We start from the raw sequence: 11766 nt of genomic DNA on the forward strand, positions 1-11766 counted from the left end.
TGCTCTCCAGAGTCCTGTTATTCCTATAGTTTCTCCATGCCCTTTTACTTTGCTGCTTAGCTAGCCTACATCTCTGATTAAACCATGGGTTTCTCATCTTCATTTCTCTGTTTTCCTTTTGGACTGGGACAAACTTGTTTGCTGCGTCCTTGCACTTCTGCGTGATGTAATCCATCATATCTTGGGCCGCCTTTCCCCTGAGCTCTGTTTCCCATGCTATATCTGTTAGGAATTTTCTTATCCCCTCATAGTTTCCCTTTCGGTATGCTAACCTTTTGGTTTCGGTATCCCTCCTCGAGTTCAATAACCCTTCTTCAATCAAGTACTCAAACACCAGTACACTGTGGTCGCTCATTCCTACTGGGTCCTCAAAACCGATTTCTCTTATGTCGGAGTCGTTCAGAGTGAAGACTAGGTCGAGTCTCGCTGGTTCGTCATTTCCTCTCATCCTTGTGGGTTCTCCGACATGCTGGGTTAAAAAGTTGCTTGTCACCACCTCCAATAGTTTGGCTCTCCACGTATCCTCGCCTCCATGCGGTTCCTTGTTCTCCCAGTCAATCTTTCCGTGATTGAGTGTGTGTGTGTGTGTGTGTGTGTGTGTGTGTGTGTGTGTGTGTGTGTGTGTGTGTGTGTGTGTGTGTGTGTGTGAGTGTGCTAGTGTGTCAGTGTAAGAGAGAGAAAAATATATATATCTATAGTAGATATTACTGAGAAAAACAGGTCGGGAGTCAGTACATTTCATACCCGGCAATTACAAAGACGGGGTCCAAGAGCTAACACCTCGATCCAGCATGCACAAGTAGTCAATACACCCCCCTCCCCCCCCCTCCCCCCACGAGCGTGAGCCAGAAATAACCAAAATACCTTGAAAAACTCATCAGTCATTTGGTGAAATTCAGACCCCAAGGAAAATCAACAGGTTTTTTATATTGCAGGAACCAGGCGCTCACCCCCCCCCACCCCTTTTCCACATGCCATACCCCCCCCCACCCCTTTTCCACATGCCATACCCCCCCCCCACCCCTTTTCCACATGCCATACCCCCCCCACCCCTTTTCCACATGCCATACCCCCCCCCCCCCCCCACCCTCTCAGCCTGGAAATGGTAATATCGTCGTCAAAATACGGCAATTACTGAACGAGCTGCAACACTGGTATTTTAATTAAATAAAATACTCGGTGGTTTTTTTAGCATATTAAATTACAGAGGTTGAGCATCATCATTAGGTCCAAGGCATGATGCGCAAAGCAACTGGGATGAGCAAAGAAATAATTGTAACCTCCGAAAAAAATAATTCACTCACGCGATGTTGCTTTCCCACGGCCGCCACATGTTTCCCACGGCCGCCTCAGGTTTCCCACGGCCGCCTCAGGTTTCCCACGGCCGCCTCAGGTTTCCCACGGCCGCCTCAGGTTTCCCACGGCCGCCAAATGTTTCCCACGGCTGCCACATGTTTCCCACGGCCGCCACATGTTTCCCACGGCCACCACATGTTTCCCACGACCACCACCTGTTTCCCACGACCACCACCTGTTTCCCACGGCCGCCTCAGGTTTCCCACGGCCGCCTCAGGTTTCCCACGGCCGCCACATGTTTCCCACGGCCGCCACATGTTTCCCACGGCCGCCACATGTTTCCCACGGCCGCCTCAGGTTTCCCACGGCCGCCTCAGGTTTCCCACGGCCGCCTCAGGTTTCCCACGGCCGCCACATGTTTCCCACGGCCGCCACATGTTTCCCACGGCCGCCACATGTTTCCCACGACCACCACCTGTTTCCCACGACCACCACCTGTTTCCCACGACCACCACCTGTTTCCCACGGCCGCCTCAGGTTTCCCACGGCCGCCTCAGGTTTCCCACGGCCGCCACATGTTTCCCACGGCCGCCACATGTTTCCCACGGCCGCCACATGTTTCCCACGGCCGCCTCAGGTTTCCCACGGCCGCCACATGTTTCCCACGGCCGCCACATGTTTCCCATGGCCGCCACATGTTTCCCACGGCCGCCACATGTTTCCCACGGCCGCCACATGTTTCCCACGGCCGCCTCAGGTTTCCCACGGCCGCCTCAGGTTTCCCACGGCCGCCACATGTTTCTCACGGCCGCCACATGTTTCCCACAACGACCACATGTTTCCCACGGCCACCACATGTTTCTCACGGCCACCACATGTTTCTCACGGCCGCCACATGTTTCCCACGACCACCACATGTTTCTCACGGCCGCCACATGTTTCCCACGGCCACCACATGTTTCTCACGGCCGCCACATGTTTCCCACGACCACATGTTTCGTACGGCCGCCACATGTTTCCCACGGCCACCACATGTTTCTCACGGCCGCCACATGTTTCCCACGACCACATGTTTCCTACGGCCACCACATGTTTCCCACGACCACCACATGTTTCCCACGGCCACCACATGTTTCTCACGGCCGCCACATGTTTCCCACGACCACATGTTTCCTACGGCCACCACATGTTTCTCACGACCACCACATGTTTCCCACGACCACCACATGTTTCCCACGACCACCACATGTTTCCCACGACCACCACATGTTTCCCACGACCACCACATGTTTCCCACGACCACCACATGTTTCTCACGACCACCACATGTTTCCCACGACCACCACATGTTTCCCACGGCCACCACATGTTTCCCACGACCACCACATGTTTCCCACGGCCACCACATGTTTCCCACGACCACCACATGTTTCCCACGACCACCACATGTTTCCCACGACCACCACATGTTTCTCACGACCACCACATGTTTCCCACGACCACCACATGTTTCCCACGACCACCACATGTTTCCCACGACCACCACATGTTTCCCACGACCACCACATGTTTCCCACGACCACCACATGTTTCCCACGACCACCACATGTTTCCCACGACCACCACATGTTTCCCACGACCACCACATGTTTCCCACGACCACCACATGTTTCTCACGACCACCACATGTTTCCCACGACCACCACATGTTTCCCACGGCCACCACATGTTTCCCACGGCCACCACATGTTTCCCACGACCACCACATGTTTCCCACGACCACCACATGTTTCTCACGACCACCACATGTTTCCCACGACCACCACATGTTTCCCACGACCACCACATGTTTCCCACGACCACCACATGTTTCCCACGACCACCACATGTTTCCCACGACCACCACATGTTTCTCACGACCACCACATGTTTCCCACGACCACCACATGTTTCCCACGGCCACCACATGTTTCCCACGGCCACCACATGTTTCCCACGACCACCACATGTTTCCCACGACCACCACATGTTTCTCACGACCACCACATGTTTCCCACGACCACCACATGTTTCCCACGACCACCACATGTTTCCCACGACCACCACATGTTTCTCACGACCACCACATGTTTCCCACGACCACCACATGTTTCTCACGACGGTTATCTTGCCTGGCGTTGATTTCAGAGATGAACGTGCCCGAGGCCCGGTCTCTAACCAGGCCTCCTGGTTGCTGGATTGGTCAACCAAACTGTTACTTACAAAATCCTTCAAATCGGTTAATATTTTGGTTCGGAAATTAGTATTTGTTCACTTCTTTTATGCCATCATAAATGTATTTTCAATAAGAATATAATTTACTAGAATTGTAAGATGGAAAACAGTTGTTGACCAGACCACACATCGACTTGAGAATGGTCCAGGACGGACCGAACCGTCGTCGTCGTCCCTTCACTTTCTAGTGTGTGGTCTGGTCAACATACTTCAGCCACGTTATTGTGACTCATCGCCTGCACAGAACACAGTTCTTTTTCCTCCTCCTCCTTCTCCTCCTCTGTGTTTCCTTTGTGAAGTTAATTCCAAGTTCATCATTTATTTCTTCTATTTGCTCATCTCCTTTCCTTTCTTCTTTATCTCCCTCTTTTATTTTTCCCGTTCCTAATATTTTTCCTTTCTCTCGCTTCTTTCAGATTCAGTTGGCTAAGTCCTTGTCTTGACAGGGATAAAAATATCCGCTGGGATTTACCGCCTCCCTTATTCCTTGCGAGACCAACTGGAACCTCCTCGTTTTCTCAATCCTAATGCTAGTTCATTTTATCTTATCACGTTCCATTTTCATCGTGTTGCTGTCGCCTGACTGTTGTTTAGGACATGTTCTAAGAAGACTCCTCATGTGACTTCAGTCTTGAACAGTGATTCTCAGGAGGAGGCATTAAATACCTCCTTTAGTGGTATTACCTAAATACCTTTTAAATACCTCCCCGGGGAGGTATTTAAAATCTGAGTGTAAAGGAATTTTAGCCAAGGAAAGAACTGAGGGAGGAAAGTCAGGCAGGAAGGAACTCCAAACTACGAGAAAATGTACTGGGAGGGAACCCACCCCCCCCCCAACCCTGCTATAACCCCCTCTCCCCCCCCCCCTTTCTCTGAAAATGTATCAACACCTGAAACCACTCTATGGGTCTCAGAAAATATATTACTACGACCGCTACCAACTAACTCTAGGAGCTCACACAAGACATGTCACGCCGGACTGCACGAAAATCACTTCCGGGGTGTCTTTAAATACAAATATTTTTAAAACATTGAACTTTGGCCCATCTCCCCCCCCCCCCTCCAGCCTATGTTCGTCCCATACCCTAGACCATTCCCTCTGCAAATTCGGTTGAGGATAGTCCTTAAGCACCCGGCCTCCAACTTTGTCCCGACAGATGGAACTTTTCTCTTATAGTACAGTTTAAATGATATATAGTTAATTGTCTAGTAGGTCAGACAGTAACAAATCTTTCACAGTTCCCACGTTGAATAGCGTTCAAGTGATGTTCAACCTGTTTGTGTTAACTGGTTGAATATTTTGATAGTGGCTTAACCCTGGAAACACAAACCCAAACTGTCTCTATTTTCCACTTGTTACAACTTGTAATAAAATTGTTACATCTTGGCTTAACGTGTTTATGACGTATTAGAACGTTGTTACAACTTGCTATATTGGTTATTATAACTAGTTAGGAAGTGCTAAAACTTTTTCGAACGTTGTGCCAACGTCGTAGTTTCGGTCTGTGTTTGGCGGGATATTAGCCTCAGTTCTGGAACTTTCCAGATCTGCCAACCCCCGAGGGGTTGCTCAGACAACTACGTCATCCCATCCTTCTGAAAACATTAGTATTATTTGTATCTATGTAATCGAAAGTTGCAATATATAGTAATGGAGCCTCAGTAAGACATTTTTGGTACTACTTCTCTACAGAGTCCGGGGAAAATATTAAGTTAAAACCAAACTTAAATATCCCTAGGCCTAGTATAGCACATATATGTACTATATTAGGCCTCAGATAGCGTACATTACGCCTAGGATGCCAAACTTTTCCTCTTTGTCCAAATTATAAAAAACAATGGGTAAACCAAATAGATGAGTACGAAAGTGTACTCTACTGATGGTCCATCACGACTTGTCCTCTCGACCTCATCATTATTATAAGTACTTTCATTGTAGGAAGATATATGGACTCACTACATACCATTGTCGGGTTTGATTACAGTATCCATACACATACCTATTATTACCAAATTATCCATAGCTATTAATACTGCAGCTTTCAGCTCTTCGGGAATTTATTAGTTGACCCTAACCTCTATAATGTATTTAAATTAGCACGCTAATTAATAACTGCATTAGAAATTCCAACTGTAGGAATTTTCTTTCTTGCAAGCCTACTACAAAAATTAGGGTTTCCAACTTCAACGCGAGAGGGAATCCACACAATTTATAAAAAGTTGCTATATCACTCACATTTCGTTAACTATTACCTTACTTCACAGCTATTTAAAGACTGCAATGCATTTGTAGAGATAAAATGTCCCTCTACAGTCATTTAGTTCAAAGTATTAAGTGGTAAGTGCCTCCTAAAGCTAATATTGTGATGTGCTTTGCCAAGCCGTTCAATAATGTTCAATGATAACGAGACACTCTATAGGAACAAGGGGGGTATAGAGACCTCTGCAGGCCAGCCAATAGAGCCAGCGCCCTCTTAACTACCAAACAACTACTGATACACAATGTTGACTCACCTGAGGAGTTCTTTCCACGACGCCAGACTTAGCTCCTTCACTAGAAGGTTGCAACACTGTTTTGGCTTCGTTCCTGTGTTCCATACCGGCACGGACACGCTGGCAACACTGAGCACGGACACGCTGGTAACACTGAGCACGGCAACGCTGGCAACACTGAGCACGGACACGCTGGCAACAGTGGGCACGGACACGCTCGCAACAGTGGGCACGGACACGCTCGCAACACTGAGCACGGACACGCTCCCAACAGTGGGCACGGACACGCTGGCAACAGTGGGCACGGACACGCTGGCAACACTGAGCACGGACACGCTGGCAACAGTGGGAACGGACACGCTCGCAACACTGAGCACGGACACGCTGGCAACACTGAGCACGGACACGCTGGTAACACTGAGCACGGCAACGCTGGCAACACTGAGCACGGACACGCTGGCAACAGTGGGCACGGACACGCTCGCAACACTGAGAACGGACACGCTCGCAACAGTGGGCACGGACACGCTGGCAACAGTGGGCACGGACACGCTGGCAACAGTGGGCACGGACACGCTGGCAACAGTGGGCACGGACACGCTCGCAACAGTGGGCACGGACACGCTCGCAACAGTGAGCACGGACACGCTCGCAACAGTGGGCACGGACACGCTCGCAACACTGAGCACGGACACGCTCGCAACAGTGGGCACGGACACGCTGGCAACACTGAGCACGGACACGCTCGCAACAGTGGGCACGGACACGCTGGCAACACTGAGCACGGACACGCTGGCAACACTGAGCACGGACACGCTGGCAACACTGAGCACGGACACGCTGGCAACACTGAGCACGGACACGCTGGCAACACTGAGCACGGACACGCTGGCAACACCGGGCACGGACACGCTGGCAACAGTGGGCACGGACACGCTGGCAACACTGAGCACGGACACGCTGGCAACACTGAGCACGGACACGCTGGCAACACTGAGCACGGACACGCTCGCAACAGTGGGCACGGACACGCTCGCAACAGTGGGCACGGACACGCTCGCAACAGTGGGCACGGACACGCTGGCAACACTGAGCACGGACACGCTGGCAACACTGAGCACGGACACGCTCGCAACACTGAGAACGGACACGCTCGCAACAGTGGGCACGGACACGCTGGCAACAGTGGGCACGGACACGCTCGCAACAGTGAGCACGGACACGCTCGCAACAGTGGGCACGGACACGCTCGCAACAGTGGGCACGGACACGCTGGCAACACTGAGAACGGACACGCTCGCAACAGTGGGCACGGACACGCTCGCAACAGTGGGCACGGACACGCTCGCAACAGTGGGCATGGACACGCTGGCAACAGTGAGCACGGACACGCTCGCAACAGTGAGCACGGACACGCTGGTAACACTGGACACGGACACGCTCGCAACACTGGACACGGACACGTTGGCAACACTGGGTACGGACACACATACACAATGTGGACACGGACACACATACACAATGTGGACACGGACACACATACACAATGTGGACACGGACACACATACACAATGTGGACACGGCCACACATACACAATGTGGACACGGACACACATACACAATGTGGACACGGACACACATACACAATGTGGACACGGACACACATACACAATGTGGACACGGACACACATACACAATGTGGACACGGACACACATACACAATGTGGACACGGACACACATACACAATGTGGACACGGACACACATACACAATGTGGACACGGACACACATACACAATGTGGACACGGACACACATACACAATGTGGACACGGACACACATACACAATGTGGACACGGACACACATACACAATGTGGACACGGACACACATACACAATGTGGACACGGACACACATACACAATGTGGACACGGACACACATACACAATGTGGACACGGACACACATACACAATGAGGACACGGACACACAAACACAATGTGGACACGGACACACATACACAATGTGCACACGGACACACATACACATGTGAGCCAGCAGAACGCTTGGTCCAAACTGCGGCTGACTCACACAGCCTCGTTACCATATCTCACCATTGTATTCACAATCGATATTTTCTGAATTAAAAACTATATTATTGTCAATTCGAATAGTGTGTATATAGTTAGCCACGGGTTAGGTTACATATTTATGTTATGTTGGTAATTGTATATATATATATATATATGTTTGTAGTATGTGGCTGAAGCATTTAGCCGAGAGGTGCAATTCGAACGCAGGAATTGACCGAAGCAGTGTTCGAGAGTTGTTCGACCGTCGTCAGCTGCGAGGCTTGTGTAAAGTGGGTTCTCATTAATGAGCGGGAGAGAAACTCGTGTCTCAAGCCTGTTGCCATTCAGCCACGTCAAATGCTCGTCATTTCGACTGCCCCCCCCCCCCCCCCCTCCTGTTTATGAATGAAAAAATATTACACGCGACTCACAACTGATGACGCTCGAATATTGTTTCGAACAGTGCTTCGTTGAGGACCTCTGTTCGAACCATGACGTTGTAAATGTTTCACCCACGTACTTCAGACACAATCGTCAACAGAACCAAAACACTTCGCCTGAACCTAACTATATATATAGAACTTTAATGTATAATAATATTAATTTATATGTGAGAACAAACCTGTTTTTATTAATACACAATACGTTAAACTATGTGAATGCGTCTTGGGGGGGGGGGGGGGGGGTCTGCCGCTGCTTTAACGATCCTGGCCCAAGGACAGGTTGCATATACAAATGAGTGCCAACAGAACCTAAATACCCAACCTACATCTAAGTACCTACATACCCAACCTACATCTAAGTAGGTTAGTAAGTACTGTTAGACAAAACTCATTATCAATTTATATTGGAGAAATAAAACAATTTTGAGCGAACATGACCTTAAAATGGGTGAATGCGTCTTTAGGGTTCGGCCGCAGCTTGGACGAGCCTAGCCTTAGAACAGATTGAACACGTCAGTGCGTGATGCACGATAACGAGCCAACGAGCGTTCGCCTTCAATGGGGCGAAGGTGAATGAAAACAACTTCGCAAGTCCTATACAGACCATGTTGGCTTGACAATTCAAGTTCAAAAATATTGTGCATTTGCTACCAGAAAGATATCCTATAATATACATATATATCAATATATATATATATATATATATATATATATATATATATATATATATATATATATATATATATATATATATATATATATATTAAAGTTTTAACCGAGAGTTGTGTATTTGTATTTATTATTTAATCAATTAATTGATAAAGTTTTAAACAATTTTATTCTTACTGTTGTGTGACTTCGTGGCTCTTAGTTCAACTCCTCATAACGTCAGAAAGTCGCCGCTTACTATGAGAGAAAAAGAGTGAATGAGAGAGAAAAAGATGAAAGGAAGAAAGGGAAAAAACAAAGAAAAATTCAAGATATAGAAAAGAAAGAGAAAAGTAAATAGAGATTGAAACGAAAACACAACAAAGATATAAAGAAAAAGAAAGAGATAAAAGAGGTGTCGTAAGTATATACAGACTGAGAAAGAGGAATGGAGATATAGGGAAGGAGAGCATAGAAAAGACCCCACTCATCTACTGATACAGTCTCCTGCTGGGGGAAAAGAGGCAAAGACTGCCCAACCGCTCAGGAAAGTCAGAAAGAAGGCTCAACATTTTACCTGGGATGCAATTGACTCCCCCAAGAGGGATCCTGAGGAATTTCAAGTTGCATTGCTGTTGAGCATGTCGTGGCCCAGTTGTTTAGGGCGTAGGCTTGGGTGTACCCAGTGGCCAGGTTCGAATCCTCGCCATGGCTTTTATTGATTTTCGACTTGATACGTCACTTTAATGTGATGTCTTTGTGCAACAATAATATTACTATGAGTAATAATTCAACTTAAAATTGAAATGCTGTAACTATCTCAACCGGTTCTACTGGTTTGACCGGTTCTACTGGTTTTACCGGTTCTACTGGTTTTACCGGTTCTACTGGTTTTAACGGTTCTACTGGTTTTACCGGTTCTACTGGTTTTAACGGTTCTACTGGTTTTAACGGTTCTACTGCTGTTAACGGTTCTACTGGTTTTAACGGTTCTACTGGTTTTAACGGTTCTACTGCTGTTAACGGTTCTACTGGTTTTAACGGTTCTACTTGTTTTAAAGGTTCTACTGGTTTAACCGGTTCTACTGGTTTAACCGGTTCTACTGGTTTAACCGGTTCCACTGGTTTAACCGGTTCTACTGGTTTAACCGGTTCTACTGGTTTAACCGGTTCTACTGGTTTAACCGGTTCTACTGGTTTAACCGGTTCTACTGGTTCTAGCAGTTTATCACCCAGGGTTATGCGTAAAGTGTTAAAACATGTGTTTAATACTGTATAAATATTTTCCAAATACCTATCCAGCCGTGTCGCTATGGGCCATATTGAATTATCAACTACGAAATGAAATGGCGACATATTTTTTAGTGTTCTTGAGCTGCGTAGGCTAAGAATCCCCATCCCGTGTTTGGCCTGGTTCTGATCCGTCTGAGTTTCAGGCCACTGACTGTCGTTGTCGGCTCTGCCTGCATCTCAAATGGTTCCTCGTGAGTCTCTGTATCGAATATCTTTGATACTTTTAAGGCTGCGGGTTGGTTTCTCAATATTGACGGAGACTACGCCTCGTCAGGGATCTGTCTCTCTCTCTCTGTCTTTCTGTCTGTGTCTCTCTCTCTCTCTCTCTCTCTCTCTCTCTCTCTCTCTCTCTCTCTCTCTCTCTCTCTCTCTCTCTCTCTCTCTCTCTCTCTCTCTCTCTCTCTCTCTAAAAGTCACGTAATGATCGACATCTCGACATCACCTCTCAGCGACGTCGTATGGAGCACAAATTATATTAAATGTTTCACAAGCGTTTGAGCTCTCGTCACAAATTGCATTAAAATAGGTTTTGACCCAAACACTGCGGTGTATATTCCTAACGGCTTATCAGGATAATATTACAAGAAGTGATCTCTAGCAGCATCTAGTATTACTGAAGGAATAATTCCTACGGCCCACCAGTCCTGATTGTGTTGGAATTAATTATGTGATTGAGGAGATTTAATTAGAGTTTTCTTCATTGACTTATAGTCGCTTAAATATGATTGCAGAGCTAAATTAATAGAATTTCCGCTTGGGCGTAATTTTAGAAATTCATTCATTAACGTTGACATAAAGCATGGTACATATATTTTCACATTCAGAGACGCAATAACTTGCATGCAGGCTGACTTTCTCACACAGGCTCCAGTGGAGAGAGAGAGACTCCACACTGGAGAGAGAGACTCCACACTGGAGAGAGACTCCACACTGGAAAGAGACTCCACACTGGAGAGAGAGACTCCACACTGGAGAGAGAGACTCCACACTGGAGAGAGACTCCACACTGGAGAGAGACTCCACACTGGAGAGAGAGACTCCACACTGGAGAGAGAGACTCCACACTGGAGAGAGAGACTCCACACTGGAGAGAGAGACTCCACACTGGAGAGAGAGACTCCACACTGGAGAGAGACTCCACACTGGAGAGAGACTCCACACTGGAGAGAGAGACTCCACACTGGAGAGAGAGACTCCACACTGGAGAGAGAGACTCCACACTGGAGAGAGACTCCACACTGGAGAGAGA

General features: G+C 48.0%; 3 protein-coding genes across 3 annotated transcripts; 1 reads left to right on the forward strand and 2 right to left on the reverse strand.

The window, feature by feature from the left end:
- Positions 1-1239: 1239 nt before the first annotated feature.
- Positions 1240-5892, forward strand: LOC138369170 (uncharacterized). The gene is made up of 2 exons (XM_069332107.1): positions 1240-2073; positions 5836-5892. Exons 1-2 carry the CDS (start codon positions 1240-1242, stop codon positions 5890-5892), a joined length of 891 nt encoding a protein of 296 aa, XP_069188208.1.
- Positions 5893-6080: 188 nt separating this feature from the next.
- On the reverse strand, positions 6081-7424 carry LOC138369171 (streptococcal hemagglutinin-like). Its single transcript, XM_069332108.1, has one exon. The coding sequence runs from the start codon at positions 7422-7424 to the stop codon at positions 6081-6083; it is 1344 nt and encodes a 447-aa protein (XP_069188209.1).
- A 2595-nt stretch (positions 7425-10019) lies between these two features.
- LOC138369173 (thrombospondin-related anonymous protein-like) lies at positions 10020-10580 on the reverse strand. Its single transcript, XM_069332109.1, has one exon. It carries the CDS (start codon positions 10578-10580, stop codon positions 10020-10022), a length of 561 nt encoding a protein of 186 aa, XP_069188210.1.
- Positions 10581-11766: the final 1186 nt, after the last annotated feature.

The sequence above is a fragment of the Procambarus clarkii genome, chromosome 27 (assembly GCF_040958095.1).
Source record: "Procambarus clarkii isolate CNS0578487 chromosome 27, FALCON_Pclarkii_2.0, whole genome shotgun sequence".
Taxonomy (NCBI): Eukaryota; Metazoa; Arthropoda; class Malacostraca; order Decapoda; family Cambaridae; genus Procambarus; species Procambarus clarkii.

Coding starts and splice junctions, on each gene's coding strand:
- LOC138369170 (XM_069332107.1), top strand. CDS start 1,240: ATGCGCAAAGCAACTGGGATGAGCAAAGAAATAATTGTAACCTCCGAA. Junction 2,074..5,835: donor GTTTCCCACGGCCGCCTCAG/GTTTCCCACGGC, acceptor CTTACTTCACAG/CTATTTAAAGACTGCAATGC.
- LOC138369171 (XM_069332108.1), bottom strand. CDS start 7,424: ATGCCCACTGTTGCGAGCGTGTCCGTGCCCACTGTTGCGAGCGTGTCC.
- LOC138369173 (XM_069332109.1), bottom strand. CDS start 10,580: ATGTCGCCATTTCATTTCGTAGTTGATAATTCAATATGGCCCATAGCG.